The sequence below is a fragment of the Gopherus flavomarginatus genome, chromosome 1, assembly GCF_025201925.1.
Source record: "Gopherus flavomarginatus isolate rGopFla2 chromosome 1, rGopFla2.mat.asm, whole genome shotgun sequence".
In the NCBI taxonomy this organism is placed as follows: domain Eukaryota; kingdom Metazoa; phylum Chordata; order Testudines; family Testudinidae; genus Gopherus; species Gopherus flavomarginatus.
This window is the reverse complement of record NC_066617.1, coordinates 270,817,262-270,838,412: the sequence shown is the minus strand read 5'-3', so window position 1 is coordinate 270,838,412 and position 21,151 is coordinate 270,817,262. Positions and strand designations below refer to the sequence as shown.

The window sequence follows — 21,151 nt, the reverse complement described above, 5'->3', positions numbered from 1 at the left end:
CATCAGAGGCAAAGACATTGTTATCCCTACTTGGCTGAAAGTGGAAGAAACTGTACTCCCTCTTCTAATTATGACCATGTATTCATATCTTAATTTTAACATAAAATTTATTTTGGTAGTCCACTGAAACTTAATTTTAGGTGTATAATTCCACCAAAAGAAGGGGGATATATGTTTTGGATAGACATATAACAGGTATTGTATGGGCACTGGCCGAGCAACCTTCCTGTTTACTGTCCTAACAATGTGCCTTAACAGTAATTTTGGGGCCAACCCTTAGAGTTTATAAAATAGGTCAGTTTCCAGGTCACTTTAGTATGGTGCATTGAAATCTGGATTAAAATGATAAACTATTACTTTAAATGCTCAGGGAGTTTTCCTGGTCTTGCTTGCAGGCTAGGACACTCTGTAGTGAAACATTTAATCTGGGCCTAGCAGAGTGAGTCTGCAGACAGCCAGTTTAGAGTAAGGTGGGGTGCGTTGTGTGTTTTAGGGTGTAGCCTGCTTTATCTCTCTCTTTTGGGAGTCTTATGAATTATCATTCTGAATTCTAAGAAACAATGTAGTATTACATTGCAACCTTCTAGCAAGAGTATTTTATATTTTTTTTAAACCTAACTTCGCTGTTTGTATGCCATGAAACATAACCATTAGCCTCTTAGATAACAAAAGTGCTCACAAATGCTAATTATGATAGTAGGTTTTTGGACACTTGTACACTGGGAAATGAACTGAGACTATTCCATTCATTTCACAAGACTACTAAAGAGTTAACAAATGGCAGATAATTTTGGATTGTTTTAGGGCCTGGAGAAAAGAAACCTTTTCCCTTTGTCTCAGCCAAAAAACAGTCTCCACTTTCCCCTGTAAAAAAGGTTTCTTTATTTCAGTCTCATACTGCTGCTATTAATGCTAATAAAAATATAATTAGAATATAATATAATTGACATGCCCTGAGCTAAACTATCTCCAGGGTATGAGGAGAGTCAAGAAGGACAAGCAACATTATAGCCATCTTCCCTCCTTCTTGTTCTACAGTGGTGATGGCAGGTTTAAAATTCCCCAGAGACTCCACAGAAATCCTTCAAGTAGAAGTTGCTTAGATGATGCATTAATTCAGCACATCTTGTGGAGATGACTGCACTCCAGCCAGAGTCACTATTTTGTGGTCTGGACTAAATTGTGTAGCTTGCCTCCTTCGCCCTGTAGGAGCAGTCACTGTAGCTTTTTCACATCATTTCAACTTCCCCTTTGACATATGACTTTGTGCTTTGGGGGCTCTGAACCATCATCTCCACAACAGGAAGCCAGCATGGGCTCTGGAGTGAATTTATCCCTAAATATACAGCAATGGCAGCTTAATCTCTTTATCACCTTTTTCATCCTCTTGGATGTAATTTAGCAGCAGGCTTCACCCAACACAGCAGCACATAGTTTGCTCTGTCTGTTTTATTTAGATAGTCATTTCTGTTTTCTTCTCTTCTACATTTGGCATGTCAGATGCTCAGATGTATTACAGAATTCTAGAGCTGCATGAAGTAATATACAATAGGAAATAGCCCTCTGCTTTAGTCTACTCACATCCAAAACTAAACATAAGTAACCAGGTTAAATATTAAATTGAAGTCAGTCATAGACTTACAGAGATTCTGAATCATCCAACTGAACAAGGGTTCATACACCAATAATGAATGCCATAAAACTAAGCTAAGAAGAGTGAAATTACCAGTTTGGTATCTGTATGCTGCCTGATTCATCCAACTGGGCACAACTAATATGTATCTATTGGGTGAATGCAAAGTGCTTCTATTCAAAAGGACATGCTTCCCCTAAGCAAGTTTGAATACTATAGCAATGACAACATTACACTTAAAAGCAAAAAAAGACATGTAGCCTTCTAGCTACCACTTCTTTATTTTGTAATCATTGCTTTCCATTGCTTCTCTTTTGAGCCTTTGGAACCTTATCCTGTGAGGTGCTACGCAACCTCAACTCCAAATGAAGTTCTTGTAGACTACATGGGAAACTGGAGTTTCATGTTTGTGGAATGTATGAATTGTTGCTTTAATTTTCAGTGTTAAAATTTTCCTACAAAATAAATGCAACCTATTCCGGCACTCTGACTGTTAAATTCCAGTCCTCCATTAAGGTATAATACTGTATCAGAGGCTGATGCCTGACATCAGTTAGAGCAATATATAAGGAGAAGGAATACTTACCCTCCATCAAAACCAGCAGAGAGGATGTGGAGTTGTAATATGGCGGCTGCAATAGCCTAACACTTGTCCCTTTGCTTGTTGTGTGTGTGGGACAAGGACAATAGGATCTGTGTAGCAGTAGATTCTCTGGCACTGCTGCTATCTGATGTGCAGAAAGCCACCACACAGCTGAGCTCCCCACAGGTTCTATATGCAGCAGAACTACATCAGTTCCGCTGCCAAGAGAACTTCAGTGAAACTGAGAAAAGATGTCTCTAAGTGCCTGATTTTGAGCATCATTAATGTGCCCTGCCTCAGTACCTTTACAGAAAGGCCAGTGGGTCCAGTGTATGGGATGATTTGTACAGATTTGTAATTAGAATACATCCAGTTTACTTATGCTGTTTGCCAACAGTATTGTATTTCCAGAAGACTGATAACTGACACTTTTCACCACAAGCCACTTCATTCTGTAGTTACCAAATGCCACCATGCAATAAGCTGTGAGGGTTTGATTCCATAGCCTATTGGCAACTATCCTCACGGACTCTTCTGAGCAGCTATTGGACATACCAAGAGGAATGTAGGCCCATAACCTCATTTTCTGACCTCAGCCATTCAACCTTCATTATCTGAACTGATCAATGTTCAGGGGTCTCAATCTGATTTTTGTCATGAGTTCATTTCTCATTTAACCACAAATCCATCTAACCTGACAACTAAGAATAAAACCAGACAACTGTAGATTTTTACACAGATGTTTGACTCCTGAAATAATAACCAAAGGGGATAACCCTGTTATGGGCCCTTCTGAAACCGCTGAGATGAAGAGGCTTTCAGAAGATGACCCAATGCATAGAATTTGGGTAATCCCCATCTGTGGTAGATGGGCATTCTGAACTATTTAAAGGAAAACCAAGAACTGAATATGTAGATGAACCCAATGCTCTCTCTAGAAGATCTCAAAAACCTCTCAAGCTTGCAAGATGATGTAGCCAGATGCTCTGCAGTATGTTGTCAGTTGTTCAATGAGCTACTAATGGAACAGAAGGTTTGGCAGTGCTTCTTTTTTAGGGAATGTTGAATTTGCTTGATATAATACATAACTTTGGCAGGAATTCTCTTCTAAAATTATCAGGCCAGTCAAAGATTTCAAGCTATTATGCAGCAAAATGGTAGCACCGCCTAAGAACTAAACGGAAGAAATGAGGAAATGTTATGGTTTGTAAAAGTACTTTAACTTTGAGCTTTATTTTGCATTGTTTTCTTTATTGTTCTCCATAAACTTCTTTCTTAGAAACTGAACCTGTAGTGTTTGTACTGTAGCTAGACAGCTGACATTTTTTGTAAGCAGCAAATAAAACCAGTAGGTCATAAAAAAAATCTTATGACTTGCCCATTACTAATGGGGTACAACTTCTAATATTGTTGAGGTTTTTTAGTTCTTTATATGTCTTTTATTGCCATATTAACTAAATTAAAATTTGTTTCCCCATGGAGAGACCGGGGTCAGTGACTCCCAAGGTACATGTAAACCAATAAATCAGGAGGCAATTGAAATGGCTTAGCAAAAAAGGAATAGTAATAGTAAAAGTTGATCAGAAGAGTTTATAATAATAAAAGGATAAATATTACAACATTTTCAATTAGCTTAATTCTTTTTTCAGTTTTTTTGGCCGTTGTATTTTTTTATGTATTTTATTACAAGGACGTCTCAAGAATAAATCTCAGGTTGTTCTTTTACATTAGCGTCTGCTGATTTCTTCCATTTTGAAACAGTAAAATTTTCTGTGTTTTTATTTCATGCTGTTTTGTATAACCTTAAAGTCTTTCCTGGTAAAGCCTGTGAAGCTTGTTCTGTTTGTTTTGTAAAAACTTCTACAGACTTTGGACTACATCATAACCTCTGTTGTGAAACCTACAACTGGGGACTCTGAAGGAAAAATCATCAAGAGAATTCCCTATGCAGATCCGCACTAATTGTTCCATGTGGGAAGACCGCTTTGACCTTAACAGAATAAGCTGTGGACAGAGCCACCTAGGCAACCTGAGGATTCCGAGGGTCATGGTCATCTATTGGAGTTGCACTACTAGGGATTCCCATGGTGTGGCTGCCCAGGGGAGAGTGGCTGTATTGAAAAATATAATATAACCCATGAATTCTACCTCAACTTCACAGAACCAGAGGAGGCGGGTTATGATGTTCAGCATAATGTTCATGGAAAACATGACACTTTTTCACTGGGTCTCCAAATCCTGACCCTTCTTTCACAGCAGAAATTTACAGGTTCTTCTCGGGTCAGTTGTAAAGGAAGTGGTAGGATTTGGCCCTGATTAAATCACAAAACACACCACAGTAGCCATTAATAAACACACCTGTTGGCAGTGTCAGTGGAGAGGCCAAGGACTAAATGGGCACAGAGTTTGAAATATCCTTTCATACAGAGAAATAGTGGGATTCATTAGTGGGATAATGTGTGGAGGCTTGCATGGCTGTTGTTGGTACAATTATCTGATGGAAAAAGAAGCCTTTAAACACCATGGCTGTCAAGCCAGTTCCTTTCAAAAGCACTATATTCACATAAAGAAAGTTTCTGTGAAAATATCATACAAGTATGATCTTTTCTGTAAATTTTTCTTGGAATATTTTTCTGTAGGTGCCAGAGCCAGTGCAAGGATGTTTCGCGCCCTAGGCACCCTCGCCCCCCCCCAGCACCTGCGCCTTGAGGCGCCCCCTCCATGGCAGCTCCCCCCCCTCCACCCTGAGGTGCCCCCCCACAGCAGCTGCCCCCCTCCGCCCTGAGGCGCCGCCCCCTGTGGCAGCTGCCACCCCCCACCCTCTGCCCTGAGGCAATCCCCCCACCCCAACTCACACCTGCTCCGCCTTCTCCCCGAGCACGCCGTGGCTGCTTCACTTCTCCCGCCTCCCAGGCTTGCGGTGCCAATCAGCTTAGGCGCCGCAAGCCTGGGAAGTGGGAGAAGTGAAGCGACCACGGCGTGCTCGGGGAGCAGGAAGGGCAGGAGTGAGCTGGGGCAGGGAGTTCCCCTGCATGCCACCCCCCAAACCCCTTACTTGCTGCAGGCGGCCCTCCCCATGCTCCCCTGCCCCAGCTCCCTCCGCCTAAATGCCAGTGGTGACTGGGGCGGCCGAAGATCCGGCCGCTGTGGTCGCTGCCAAAGAAAATGGCGCTCCCCAAATCCTAGCGCCCTACACGACCACCTATGTCGCCTAAATGGTTGCACCGGCCCTAGCAGGTGCTCATAAGGCTTGTGTATGAGACTGTGTCATAGCATCTCAGGCTTTAGGACCTTCTGTGGTGGCACAAAGTTATCTTGCTATTTACATCACACTGCAGCCATTTCACTGAGATTAAAGGCTGATTGGCTTTATGAAGTAGAAGACAGAGCTTGAGGAAGGGAACAGAAGAGGTTCTGAGAGTAAACCAGCCAGAAAAAAAAAATTGGGCAATGACCTGGGTTCCCTGTTTGTACATATGGTTCTCCCTTAGAGTTGTTACTTTTTTTATTTCTAAAGCTATAAGGAAAGCCCAGAAAATAGAAGAGTTTTCAATAAAATCTTTCTGGATGTAGTGTGTGGGAACCACACCTATTCAGAAAGACACATTTATAGAACAGGAAGTCAATAAAATCCTTTCTCCTCCTTTACAGCATTCTGTTGTAAAGTAAACTTTATCAAAACACTGCAATTATTTTGTGAAATTGTAAACTTTATTCCTTGCACTAATATCCTTGGGATTCCAGGTCTTTGACCAGATAATGTATAATATAGAAAACATTCTTTTACCATAGAGTAATAAACAGTAACTAGAAATGAGTTGCTCTGGTTGCTCTGAATATTAAGTATTAAATAGACATCCACTGCTAGACTGGGTATTTCACTACCTAGCCTACCATTGGCTTAATTTAATTTGTAACCATCACAAATGACTCTTGACTGGTACTCAGTTTCTAAACAACCCTAACTGTTGTCCTTAGCAAAAACCTTAGAGGGGAGACATCAAAGAGAGAGTAATTATTAAGCAGAGGCAGCCTTATCTGCTTAGAGACAGGAAGACAAGAAACCTGGATTCTACTCCCATCTCTGCAACTAGTTTGCCATGTGACCTTCAGCAAATGCTGTACATCTGTCTTTGAAAGGCAAAGCAGCTGAAGCATGTAGGTGAATCTGGATGTAAAGAGCTCCATTCACCACAAGTGTGCCTTCTTGTGGTGAGGTGTGGGAATTAACTTTCATTCCATATGGTACCCTTCTTATTGGTTGCTCATGCTGTGGTCCCTTTCTTTCTTCACAAGTCTAAGTGCTCCCTCTTGGTGACTCAGCTGTCCAGCCAGGTCACTATACAGTCCCCTCATCCAGAGTATCAAAGTTCCACCAGAGAAGCTGTCCAGATGCCACCTCAGAAGATCTTGCTTTCTGCCTCTAGCTCTTGTGCCACTTCCCAGTGGCTAGTGGGGAAACCCAGGCCCACTCACAATTCTGGGTTCCAGCCCAGGGACCGTATGACTAGCAATCCAGCTGAACTCACTCTCTGTTGCTGTTTCCCTGGACTCCTTCCTACTTCGCCTCTCTATCTCTTCATTTGCCCTCGGAGCGTCCTCTGCCCTACATGCCTATTTTAGCCCCTCTCAGTCTCTTGCCAGACTCCTTAATATAGGGCAGGATCCCAGGGTTTACTCTTCCCCTGAATTTCCTCCTTGTCCCTAACCACCTCCCTTTTTCTCAAGAGAGTGATTGCAGACCGCTTCCCTGTAGCCTCCTCTTTTTTCTTTGTTTTTTTTTTTTTTTTTTTTTTGCACAGCAGCCTCATCATATGAGGCTATGACCAGCACTTTCTTCATTCATTTTAGCCAAGATTATGATGATTATTTAAGTAAGCAAAATCAGAATGAGCTCTACCCTGACATCTGGTGGTGAGCTGTGAAAAGGACTTCAGGGGCTGATCTCGTTTGCATGGGGACACCCACCCTGCCTAGCATGATAGACTGCTTGCCCAAATAGTCACTTTGGCTGCTGTGGGACTTCCAGTCTCTTTGTTATTGGGGCAGGAGTAATAAAGTGTTATTATCCTGGTTATGTGAATCAAGGACAGTAGAACTGTACCTGGCATTTTATGATGGAGGGACTTGCCCTCAACTAAGTAGCACTTGCTAGGCATGGGACACGGGTTCCAAAGCCCAATGACTTGAGAGAGGCTGGGCGTAAGTAGGTATACTTGTTAGTATAGGCCCCAAACATCACTTTGCGCTCTCTATGATGTAATAATAGCTAATTTTGATTCTATTAAGAGGAGTCTTGTTATGTGCTGTAGAGCTGAAATCACTGATTCCTAGGTCTAAGTATTTGACTTACTTTGGGCTAGAGGCTCCCCTATTAACAACTGAAATCACTTAAGAGCTGAGAGCTGTGTTTTTTTGGGAGGGCCCTAAAGACATGTTGGTGAGCAGCAAGCAGGATGGCTGGTGGAGAGGTGTGGCTAGTAGGATGGCTTGCAGAGAGGAGTGGCTGGTGGTGAAGAATGCAGCAAAACCCTCTGGAGAGATGTAGCAATCAGCCATTGACCTGAGCAGTGGAGCATGTAAAGTGCCCCCACACCTCCCTCCGACTTCTACTCGGACTGGGAGGTAAACTGCAGATGAACTTCTGAAATCTGGGGCTGCACTGACCAAGGACAGAAACTGTGGGAGGGGTGACTGTTGGGTTGCTAGACTTAAGACCCTGAGGGGGAAAAGAACACTGCCAAATTTACTTGGGGGTGGGTCTTTTGCTCATGGTTTGTGTTATGAATCCTGTTTGTGGTGTTTCCCCACATAATGCTGCATTGTTTTCCTCCTTTATTAAAAGGCTTTTGCTACACTCAGACTCTGTGCTTGGGAGAGGTGAAGTATTGCCTCTTAGAGGTGCCCAGGGGGGTGGTATGTAATTATCCCAGGTCACTGGGTGGGGGATCAAGCCGGTTTTGCATTGTGTTATTGGAAAGGAACTCCTAGATACTGAACCCAGCCTTTGTTGCTGCTAACTCTGATGGGCAGAAGAGTTACATTTATAATAATAATAATAATTAATAATTATAATAATAATTATTATTCTTTATTATTAAATATCCTTTCACGTAGTCTAGTATTCTTAAGGAAATGTAGCAAGGATCTTTTTGCACTATTCCATTTTCCTGACAGTCTCAGAAGTCCTTTTAGGGAAAAATCTTTGATTCCAAGCCAACTCAAATTTTCAAAAATAAACATTCTTTTCCATAGAATATTGTCCACAATGCCATGGAACATGATCAACAGTTTCTGTGTTGGAGGACAATGGAGAAGTTAAGAAACCCAGAGTGAACTATCAGAAAAGGCAACAAGAGGCCCAGACCTGAGTTCCCAACAACAGCAGGAAGTTCTTTTGCTGCAACAGCTCCAGAAACACCCACCTCAAGCCTGACAGGCAGCCCAGTAACCATGACAGCACCCAACTAAGCATGACCATCATAAAGATCAAAAAGGAAGGGGTGGGATGGGCCTGCCAAGGGGTGGCAGCTTGTGGGTAAGCCTAGAACTGCAACAGTGGCTTGCCAGGCTAAAGGAACAGCAGCAGTGCCTGTTACAGATCCTGCAGGAAAGAAGCAGCAGCAATGGTTACAGATACTGGATAGATAGGAGGGTTTCATTGGGCTGAAGAACTAAGGCCTGGCCAAGGAGATGTTATGATTGTGGACAGATGAGACATTAAGTAGGGCTTGCCTCCTGGGTGAACTGGGGGAAAAGACAGAGTTGCTGGGGCAAACTACAGGAAGAACCACTGAAACTCCTCCAGAGCCTAAGAGGTAGGAGGCCCAGTTGATGCTAAGCTATGCTTGTGGGCAATTTGGACATATTAGAAGGACTTGTCTCTATGTAAACCATGATGGCAAGAGTGACACAGGGCACAAGAGATATTGCATGGGCCCTGAGGGATACTCTCTCCATTGTCAAAGCAAGGGCAGCACTGTTATGTTTTGCTTGTGGGGTGACAGGGCATTTAAAACAACATTGAAATGAGTGGCAATAAGAGGGAGATCCCAGGATCAGGCAAGTCTGGGATAGACAAAGGATGGACAGTGGAGCTGTGCAGGGCCAGAGAGCATGACTACACGGGGTGGTCAAGCGCCTGCTTTGGCCCATAGTTCTGAGGAGAAAGTTTCTCAGTCCTCATGCAGGAGGGACTAGGACAGCCACCCAGGACCAGTGGGGACCAGGTCCAACTGGGAAGGATGTAAGGATGCCGGAGTAAGGATGGAAAAGGGGGACCAAGAGAGAGAACATGATTTTCCCCAAGGCTTGAGGGACCAGCTTAGGAAATGCCAACAGGAGTTGGACGATGTAAGCACCTCGCTGCAGAAAATCATCAGCCAACTTGTCCAGGTGGAACAAGAGTTGGCCCGAGAAGAATTGGCCCAGGAAGAATTGGCCAGGGCCCAGAGAGGGAAAACTCAGCGGACTGCAGCAGGGATCCAGACAGAGCCCCAGGTGCAGCAGGGTATTGTGGGAACCCAGGCTCGACTACCCATTGAACAAGCTAGAAGACAAGACCTCTCCAACAGAGAGAGGCCCAAGAAGGGAGCTTGGGTAGGCAACAGGACCCCAGTATGGGGAAAGAGGTAGTGTGGGCCTATTTTATGGCCCCCCTCCTATGGGTTGATGAGCTGAGGAGAATCACTAGAGTCAGCAGAAAGTGAACTGAAGTTCCAGAAAAGATAACTGGCCACAGATCTCCAGTTCACTGAGAAGGAAAACAACACTTACTCCTCATAGTTTATGAACTTGAGACTGAAGTAGAGGATCTGTATGCAGGGACAGACAAGCCTAGGCATGCAGAGACCCCAAAGTCCAGGAGACTGAGATGAGGTGAAGAGATTGTTAAAAGCTCTCCAGGCAAGAGAGGCCTGAGTGAGAAGACCCTGATCAAAGCAGGACAGAAACTGGAAAAGCTCTCCAGGCAAGCGAGGCGCGGGAGAGAAACCTTGACAGAGACTGAATAGCTCACCAGGCAGAGAGGCCTGGGGGAGAAGACCCTAACTAAGAAGGGCAAAAGACTGGACAGGAGGAGACATAACTGTCAATAGAACCTCCACCCCCAATCGTTTCTGTGGGGGGAGGTATTGTGATGGGGTGTACGAGGCCCCCCTGCTGAAGGCCTCATAGTCCTACCACATTCCACCCCAGGAAAAGGAGCAGTAAAGGTGGTTTCTCCAGGCCTGCCTAGAAAGGCTGCAGGGAAGCAGCCAATTGGAGGACAGCAAGCTCAGATAAAAGGAACTGCAGGGCCTGAGCAGATCAGTTGCTAGCTAGCACCAGAAGGGTGAGAAAGGACTGGATGGCTGTGAGACTCTCCAGGTGAGAAGGTCTGGAAGAGACCCTGCTCATGCAGGGTAAAGAGAGAGAGAATCCTGAAGTAAGGGTGAAGAGGAAGTGGCCCAGGGAATAGTAGGAGCAGCAGCAACTACTGCAGGAAGCAGCCTGTGGCTCCTATTTATAGGGTCCCTGGGTCAGGACCCAAAGTAGTGGGTGGGTCCAGGTCTTCCCTCTGACCACTAGCAGGGTGTCCTAAGGCCCGAGAAGGAGATTAGACTTGCTTTAGAGGCCTAAGTGAAGGGCAGGACTTAGAGGCTCAAGAGAGAAAATCCTGGGAGGCACTGCTCTCTACCAGGGAAGACATGGACTTAAAGTTAGCCCAGAAGGGTCTGAAGACTGAGCCCAGAGGCAAGACTAAAGACTTTAAAAAGGGCACAGGGACAGGACCTTTTGGACTTTTTACCCTGGAAGGGATTTGTTCGTTCACGTTTTAACTGTGTGTGACTTGGCTGGAGGGCTGAGCCACCGAACACCTATGATGAGGGCAACAGCCGATGGGGCACTACAAAGAGAGAGAGAGAGAGAGAGAGTGTGCAGGGTCACATCCACCTGACAGGAGGAGCTCACAAGAGGTGAGTGTCTCCCATCACAGGGACCATTCAAAGCAGAGTGGCCTGTTAACACCTCTGCAGTCATTGGACAAAAAGAGCGTATTAGTGAGTATAGATTGTTGTAATAAGCCATAAATCCAGTATCTCCGTTCAGTCCATGATTTTTAGTGTCTAGAAGAGTTATGAATTTAAGCTCCCAGGCTCATCTTTTGAAAGTGTTGTGCAGGTTTCCTTTGAAGATGAGGACTGATAGGTCAGATATTGAGTGATCACTTTGAAAAGCATTCACCCACAGATGATATCATGGTTTTCTCTTATCTTTTTCCTGTGACGGTTCATTTGAGAGCATAATGATTGTCTGGTTTCACTCACATAGCTGTTGTTGGGAGCATTTCGTCCTTGGATGAGGTACACCACATGTTGTGATTGGCATGTGTAAGATCCATGGATCTTGAAAGGGTGCATCTTTAAAGGTGTGCTGTGAGGGGTATTGATCATTGTACCAGTGAAGATATGTCTGCAGGTTTTGCATCTGTTCTGGTAGGGTCTGATGTCATTTTGAGGTGATATGTACTTGTCTATGGGGAGCATGCTTCTGATAATGAGCTTATAGAGGTAGGGGGGATGTTTGAAGGCCAGAAATGAGGGTTTGGGAAAGATTTCTTTCAGGATGGGTTCCCCATCAGGTATGAATTGTAGTTGTTTGATGATATCCTGTGTGGGTTCCAGTGCAGGGTGGTAAGTGACAAGGAGGGTGCGTGGTCACAGAGCAGTTTACTTCTGTATTGAAGCACGTTCTCTTGGGGTATTTGGGTGGCCCATTCCACGATGTGATCTACTTCTTTGGTGATCCAGATATTGGTTCAATAAAACGTATTACCTCACCCACCTTGGATCTCTAGTCCATATAGCACAGTCATCTGTGAAAAGGGAAATACCTATTCCCATCTGCACACTTTCTGGGAAGTCAGTTACAAGGCCGGCTCTAGGTTTTTGCCACCCCAAGCAAAAAATTTGCCGCCCCAAGCTCTGAGAGCACAACTGCCCAAGCAAAAAAAACCCAACCAACCAAAACAACGGGTGGCTGGAATGCTGCCCAAGCAAAGAAAAAAAAAAAAAGAAGAATGGCCGGAATGCTGCACATGGAATTGTGCCGCCCCAAGCACATGCTTGCTTTGCTGGTGCCTAGAGCCGGTCCTGGTCAGTTCAGTAGCATAGCTGGCAGGATTCAGCAGAAGCAGCCACTTCCTGTAAGGCTGGCAGGCGTGGAAGTGGCGCCTGCCAGCCAGCGCTGCCGGCCATGCTGCCAGAGGAGCCGCGAGGCAGCAGGCTGGGGTGGAAGCTGCGCCTGCCGGCTGGTGCAGGCACAGCCAAGCGCTGGGACAGGAGCTGGGGACAGGCGGTAGCGCAGGAGGGAAGGTGAGCGGGGGAGGGAGGGGTCTGGTCTGGAGGCGTGGCCAGAAGGGGAGTCAAGGGGGCATGGCCAGAGGGGGAGCCAAGGGGGGAGCACCTTTTTTATATTTTTTGCTCCCCCTACGCTGAAAACCTGGCTACGCCACTGGGTCAGTTAGCATAATGGAAAACAAAGTAGGGCTGATAATACTCCCTTGTGGAGTTCCATCTGTAAGCTTATAGGCTTTTGGACAAAGCTATTCCCACTTTGACTTGTATATTTCTGTCATCTAAAAGTCCATTGTCCACAGAAACATTCTGCCATTTGATTCCAATTTTGGCTAGTTTGTGTAGGAGGCCTTCCATCCATAGCATGTTGTGATTTTTTTCAATGTACAGGAAGGTTATCATAAAGTTCTTAGTCCTTATGCTTTTTTGTACCTCCATTTCTAGTCTCACTATATGATCAACTCTTCATCTTCCTTCTCTGAAAACTCTTTGTACCTCAGAATATAATTTTTCTCTAAGTATTCCACTATTCCTATATTTTTTCCCATGATTTTCCCCACACATGATGTGACGGCTACAGCCCTGTCAGCATTAGGTCTTTTATGTATCAGTTAGGAAACCAGGCAAGGAATCACCAATGCTTGCTTCCATTCTGTTGGCAACAGTCAACAGAACCTTTTAGACTACCTCCTGACAAGTGTTGAAGCATTTCATTAATTATATTATCTTTATCTGGAGATGTATTTTTCCTCTTTCTAATGGCTGCAGTAAGCTCCTGCATACGAAATTTTTTGTTTAACACATCACCATCATATTCTCTCCAGCCATTTAATAGTTTTTTCTTAATAAACCTTTTGGGTTTTTTCCCCTCACAAAACTCATTACTATGATTCTTATCACTACTGACCTTTTGGAATTCTTTTGCTAAAATGTCTGCCTTTTCTAAGTTGGAGAGCTCAAATCATTGTTTACAATAAGACTAAGTATACATTTACTTTTACTATGAATTCCACTCATTCTTTGAATTTGCTTATATTTTTCTGAAAACTTTGAATTTTTGGAGAAATTTCAGTGGGAAATTGAACAACTTTCTTTTTTGTCTTTTTGATAATTCTTTGTACCAGCACCTTATGTCCTTTGTAATTCATTAAGTTTGTACTATTCATTATTGTGTTTTGATGGCTTCTATGCCTTATTTCTTTCCTTGATTACTAGGTTGCATGCAATCCTCATTCCACCAGGAAACCTGATATCTAAGTTGGGGCAACTTGATGTTTTGTAGCTGACCAGAGTGGCTGCTCCTGTAATTCCTTTTACTATGTTGTTATAGAATGCTCCTGGATTGTTACTTATACAGTTACTACATAAATATTCATAACATTTAATTCTGAAAAGGCCCCGTAATATGGTCCTTGGTGGGCTGGGTGGTCTAGTGGTTAGCACCCACCCATAGTGGGGGGGGAAGGGGGCAGTAGTAGAGAAGCTCAAGCCTGCCCACTTCACTGGGCTTTGATCCAGAGCCCTAGGAAGGTCAGTAGCATTTGGTGTCTGAGGGAGATGCAGGGGGGGAGGGGGGCTGAGTTACTCTCTGGGTCACTTCCTACTGCTGCTTTCCTCCCTTAGCTTCTGGCCACAGATAAGGTAAAAAGAAACCAAACTGTCAGACCCAACCGGGCTCAGTAATTAGTCCTGTTCCCTCAGGGAGACTTCTCCAGTGCCTTTGTCAGGAGCCTTCCAGATAGGTCTGTCTTCCATCCCAGCTTTCCCCCTTCTGAGCTGGGTTGCTCCCTTTTTAACCTTGTCTCCAGTTGGAGCATTCTCTACAGGTCTGGAGGGGCAGGGCTTCTTCGACCCAGTACTGTCCTTTAACCCCTTCTGGCCTAGTGTGAGGTTTGTATATCCCATCAAACCCTGAGCTGTGGTGTCCTGGGGTTAGTTGGTGTCCCCAGCATCCTGTGAAAAGAAGTTCTTATTTTCCGTACCTGCAGATGCACCACCTGGAAGCTATATGGCTGTAGCTGTGACCACGAAAGCTTATGCCCAGATAAATGTGTTAGTCTCTAAGGTGCCATAAGGACTCCTCATTGTTTCTGCTGATACAGGCTATCCCTCTGAAATCTGTATCTCAAAGTAGCACCCTGGAACCACAGATATGATTACGATATGTTTTGTACGAGGTATGCCTTATGAGGTATCATTTGAGAAGTCATGATCTGTTAAACATTACTAGCCTGTTGAATTATATGTTACCATTGTATGTAAAGTTATGAAGCTTTGCTATGTGTGTTCCTGAAATACGATGTGAATCTGGGAGATGCCTATAGCTGGCCTTTTGGTGGCACCAAAGGAGCAACTAACACCCCCAAAACAGATTTACATTAGGACTAGCCAGACATGGGTTGATGGCCCATTATGGAGAATCGATTCTCCTGGTGGGCCCCTCTCAAAGCACTTAGACAATGGAGGCCCAGTGTCTCAGCAGGGCACATAGAATGAGTGACCCATAATTCGATGTTTGAGACAGTACTTTCCATGCACATAGATTGGGCAGGGGAGGAGGGTATAAACTAGAGTCTGACATCAGCCCAGGGCCTCTCTCCTCCCACATCTACTCTGAAGATGACAAGAGCGTTGGGAAGACAAAGACTTTGAACTGGGGAGATTGGTCCCAGGCTGAGCAGAGAATTCAGCCTGTGTATAAGGATTCTGAGCTGCTTTTATAATGCCTAGTGGGATGAGAAACTGCTTGAGTCAAATCTTGCTTGGACTGAAACTTTAGAATTTAGACCTCAGTTTTATTTTTTATTTCTCATGTAGGTCTCATGTCCTTTATGCCTACACTTACAATCACTTAAACTCTATATTTCTGTAGTTAATAAACTTATTTTAATGTTTTATCCTTAGCAGTGAGTTTGTCTAAAGTACTTGGGAAATCTACTCAGATTACAAAGGCTGGTGCATGTCCACTAGCCTTTGAAGTGGCAAATTAATTAGTGAGCTTGCATTGTTCAAGAGAAGATTTTGAGCAGTGTATGATGGTGTACATTAGGGTTTTAAGGCTGGGGGGATTTGCTGGTGTCTCCCTCTGTATAGTTCATGAGGGGCTTAGAGTGGACTCATGCAATTTAGTTGGGTGTTGCTGGTAGAGTGACCACAGCACCTGGAGGGATTTACTGCTTGTCACTAGCATGGCATTGTAAGACACAGCTCAGGGAGGAGTGTTAAGGAGGCACAGGAGTCCCACAGTTTCATCCTGTACCCCAGGGATCCGTCACAATCACCTGGAAGCTAATGATTGTAGTGAGAGATACCACTGCATAATGTGCGGGCTATGGTCCTTCATTGAGTTCAGCCAGGAGAGTGGTGCCTGGTCAGTTATTAGGCGGAAGAGCTGCCCACACAAGTAATATTGTAGGTTATCAACAGCCCATTTTATCTTTCTCAATGAGCAAGTAGGCTACCTCCTGTGGGTACAACTTCCTGCTAAGATGGAGAGCAGCATATTCTTCTCCTCTGAATTTCTGAGATAACACTGCCCTGAGTCTGACATCAGAGGCATCTGTTTGGAGAATAAAAGACTTCAAGAAGTCTGGCTAGGATAGAGCTGGTTCCTGGGTCGACTGGTCTTGAAGTGCCCTAAATGCCTCATCACAGCTATTGGTCCACCAGACTCTTTTGGGGCCGTCAAAAGGGCAGTGATGGTGACAAAGTTTGGGATGAATCACTGATAGTACCCCACTAATTCCCAACACTGCCAGACTTGCCTCTTGGTGGAAGGGATCAGGGCTGCCTAGAGGGGGGGGGCAAGTGGGGCAATTTGCCCCAGGCCCCACAGGGGCCCCCATGAGAGTTTTTTGGGCCCCTGGAGCGGGGTCCTTCACTCACTCCGGGGGCCCCAGAAAATTCTCGTGGGGCCCGGGTCCCCGGAGCTTCTTCTGCTCCCGGTCTTTGCCGGTGGGGAGTCCTTACCGCCAAAGCGGGACCCACTGCTGAAGTGCAGTCGGGTCTCGGCGGTAATTCAGCAGCGGGGGGCACTTCCATTCCAGGACCCGCCGCCGAAGTGCCCCGAAGACCCCGCCGCCGAATTATCACCGAAGACCCGGCTGCACTTCGGCGGCGGATCCCGCTTCGGCAGTAATTCAGCGGCGGGGGGCCCCCGCTGCAGGTCTCCGAGACACTTTGGCGTCGGTTCCCGGAGTGGAAGGACCCTCCACTGCCGAAGTGGGGACCCCCTACCGCTGAAGATCCCAGGCCCCCGGAATCCTCTGGGTGGTCCTGGAAAGGATGAAGCAGCCCACTAGGGCATGGACTTTGTCCACCAAAGGTTGTAACTGTCCCCATCACCCAGCATGCCCTACCTAGGTGATGTGACATTATCTGATTAAAATATGACTATATAGATCATTGTTGCAACCACTGTTATATATTTGCAGCAAATCTTGTACAAAGGTTGTCAAGTGAGATGTCTATGAAAAGGGCAGGGTTTCAAACTGGTATAACCCCCACAGTGTGGGGGAAGGCAGTTTTTTCTTTAAATTAGGTACCCAGGGGATTTGCCAGTATCCCTTCATCAAATCGAGGATGGATATATACTTAGCAGCCCCCAGTTTTTCCAGTAGTTTGTCAACTCTAGACATGGTGTAAAAGTTGACTTTTTAAATGGTATTCATTTTCCAGAAGTCAATACAGAACTGTATTGACGCCTCCAGGGATGTGCAGAACTTAAATCCTTCTCTTATAAACATACAGACCCCTACCCATTCTCAGTGCCTCTGGAGTACATTATATCCTGGTAGACTGAAAACAGTTCACTTATGCCATGCTTTTGCACACATTACATCCGGCTTTTTCCTCATTTCAAAGATGGCTTTCTTAAATTCCTGTCCATGCATGATTAAACTATGTGCATTCTAGTAAAAGATCGTTAAGACCATGTTATTTAAGGTGTACTATTGCTTTCATTTAAAATTGCATGAATGTGATCTATCTTAAGATATATTTCTGCTGCTTTTGCTACAATTTTAATCATTTCATTTTTTTCCCCGTCTGCAAGGTTCAGTTACTTTTGTAATGAACACTATGAGTTTCTTTTCAAGTAATACAGCATTTCCCATTCTTCTCAGTCTCCTTCTTGACCACAAATGTGTTCTGCTGGCCTGAACATCATTTCTTTTACTTGAGTATTTTTCTTTTTCCTGCAGTGGATATCTTATGGTAGCCTCCACCTATGATACTTTTTGAATAATGTTAATTTTTTAAATTTAATTTCTGTAGCTTTTTCTGCTACTGCACATTCTTTATGAACTGCAATGTGCTTTCCCCCGCCATTTCTGTGTTTAGGTTCTATTCCTTCTCTACACAGTTCTCAATTTTTTTCCCCTCCACATTTACTGCCCCTCACTGTTCCTTTACGAATGACTGCCGCATGTCCAAACCTTTGACAAGTATAGCACTTCACAGGAGGAGACTATGTGGTTTCTACCAGAAAGACTGGTACCTCATTTGGAACCTATCCAGTAGTGTCTCACCTTTAAGTATTATGCATACAGCCATAGATGGCTGGTTTTCTCCCTCTCGCTCACTAAGTAGATATTAACAAACAATACTTTATTTTCCCTTGTATTCTTTTTTGATCTCCTCCTCAGACAATTCTAGTAACACTCCCTACATAGCCCTTTTTGCTTCTGTCTGGAATTTAGGGAGTTGACAAGCAAGTTTCATTTTCCTGAAGGATACAATTTTAGCACGTTTTTTTCAGCTTGCTCCTTATGTGTACATTCAATCAATAGATCTCCATCCTGCATTCTTTTAACTCTTTGTAGGTCACCAACCCTGCTTTAATCCAGTCTGCCATTTTTAGGGCATTAACATCTCCTACTTTCACATCTTCTGTCACTGATTTGACAATTTATAAAATGTTGACTTTTATTGTTTTTTTTTTTAAATTTTCTTTGTATTCCTTCTTCAAATCATCACATAAAGTCTTTTTTTTTTCTTTTTCCTGATCTGAGACCATTCCTCAGCCCCTGCTTCTTCTCCTTGATAGTCAAGGCAACTTTCTCTTTCCCCCAATATCTCCACTGGCATTTTGCATTCAGTCTTGTTTCTGCTGGGGTCCAGTTGCAGCCAGCCCAGCCGCCAACAGCTATGTCCAGGCTCCACCTGCCAGCCGCAACACCAACATCTCTGACCAGCCACCACAATGGCTTCCAGCTCAGTCCAGTCAATTCAGCCAGTCCCCTCAGTCCAAACAGCCCAAGTGCCAGCCAGTATTCTTTTCAGCCAACCTCGGACCAGTTTTGCCTCCTATCGCTCTCACTTCCTAGCTTTATAATCCGTGTCTGGAGTGGCTCAGGAGCATGAGAACCAACCTCAGGGCAGACTGTTAAAGAAGCAGGACACACCTCAAATTGGTTGTGCATCTATACTTAGATTTCACCAACCAGTAATCAAGTGTGAATTTCTCACGCTCTACAACAGCCTAAACATGAAGTCAAAGTCCCTTTGGGTAAACTTGCCTTTGTGATAGATGGTACCTTACCCCAAAGATCACAATGTTCAAGTCACTCCCAATCCCAAAGGACCAGTCATTTACCCTGTGTCAATTACACCTTAGATCTTACACCAAGGACAATGCTTGTAGCCAATTGGATAATATATTAGTTATATAGTTCATTAAGAAATAAGCTATTTATTAGGTTATAGCAGATAAACATACATACAGAAATGAATTACAACCTGAGGCTACAAAAGGTGACAGTAGCTCCTGTGACATGCAAGTTGTGTGGGTCCTTTAGGGCTAACACAGGCTATGCATCTGGGGATCCCTTGCTTATGCTTAGAAATCATTACAACTCAGACTCCAAGCAACATAAAGAGATACAGTTCCTTCTTGCCAAGGAATTTTATTCCCTTTCCTCAGAGTTCAAGCTGATGGGACAAGTCCACCTGTACATCTCCCCTTCATGACTGTGGGGGAAGCAATCAACAAAGTCTTTTGTCCTGTGATGCTCCACAATGTCTTGTCTGGTGTCTATGGGCCTTCTTTGGTTGGGTAGATGACACCTCTCATAGAAAACCAGTATTTCACTCTTGGTAATGCTTCTTTCCTAGCTATAGAGCTTTACAGTTTCAGAGAAAACACTTATAATATCTATATCCCATGGTAAGAAGTAGCATTTAAGTGAGATTAATGCACTCAGCAATTTATAAGCATTTCATAAAGTCTAAACACATCTTTATAAATCCAATACCTATTTTAACAATACTAACACAAAGGTGAACCAGACTGGTTTCCAGCTATACATTTGTCAGTATTCAGTGAGCTGGCACCTAACCTGCCAGTGTCACAATTCTATCCTAGCTCCTCTAGCCACCTGGGATTCTTCTAATATTGGGCCTCATGAATTCTTGGCTTCCCTCCAGGTGCAGCATATAAGGTTAGTTGCTCCTTTTGGTCCACATTAATCTGCTTAGGGCTTGTGTAGGGTGAACACCACATAACATTATGACAATATGTTATGGTAGTTTCCTGCAAAATCTTTGGAAGATCTGACTTAAATTTATGTATGATTGTAGGCCAGGGATTGCATGTAATTCCCACAGGGGAAGTGACCACAGCTCCTCCTGGAACTAAGAAGTGGAGGTGATTAGGCAAATTCATTCGGGCTGTAACACCTTCAGAGAAGTACTACCACCTGCAGAAACTCTGCTTCAAACTAGGTTCCCCAGAGACCAACAGACAAAGAAAAGACTTTATTTTTTATAATCTAAAATCTGAGTTTAAACTGGCTCAGGGTCTTCTTTCTAATCCAGCAAATGCATAAGACCTTCTGTCTAAGGGGACAATCCTTATGGAATGCTTAGAAGGACTGACACCTGCCAGAGCTCAAGGCTGGAGTTGGGGTGATCTCAGGTAAGAGTTTTAGGATGTGTAGGTTCTTTTATTTTTAATGTTTTTTGCTGTAATGCTTTCACTTTAAGAATAAATGTATTTACTCAGAAAGGGCTGTGTGGTAGTTTACAACTGCACAATAATGTTTATAGCCTCTGAGGAGAAAGCAAAGCACAGTTGCGGGTGTGTTTAGGCTTGCTGGAGAACTACAGTGTAGGAGGAAACTGTGCAGCCTGGAAAAACCCTGGGTAAGAGGAAGAAAGAAACAAGTCTCAACCCTCAACCAAGAAAGGTGATGGTTGAGGAGCTGGCAGCCTAAATGTGTGCCTAGCTGGATCACAAGTGTGAAATACAGGTTCAGTAACTGTGAAGCTGTGTTCCTATGATGTATTACTTCACTATAAAGTTAATAAACTCTAATCTTCTCTTATTTTTCAGTTCATATGTTAAAATACTGCCAGGAGCAGCAAATTAGAAGTCCAGGCTGGATGCCATAGGTAGACATTTTAAAAGTGATGCAGTTCTTTACTGCCTCATTGCTAGACAAAAGCCATGATAGTTAAAATTGTGTGTGTTATTCCCCTGTTTGTTTTTGTGAAACAAATTTTTCTGAGCTACATTCACAGTTTTAAAGCAGGAAATACATATATGAAATTAACTGGACCTGTTCTCTTGCATGAGAAATCCTGGGCCTAAAAGACCAT

The 21,151-nt window shown here is 44.1% G+C and overlaps 1 protein-coding gene across 1 annotated transcript in view; it reads left to right on the top strand.

Moving 5' to 3' along the window:
• Positions 1–9,482: 9,482 nt before the first annotated feature.
• The window catches only part of TM9SF2 (transmembrane 9 superfamily member 2), a 67,446-nt gene continuing 55,777 nt past the window's right edge, over positions 9,483–21,151 (top strand). The window contains exon 1 of the mRNA XM_050937585.1: positions 9,483–9,815. Coding sequence (XP_050793542.1) covers positions 9,483–9,815 — 333 coding nt within the window. The remainder of the gene's footprint in view (positions 9,816–21,151) is intronic.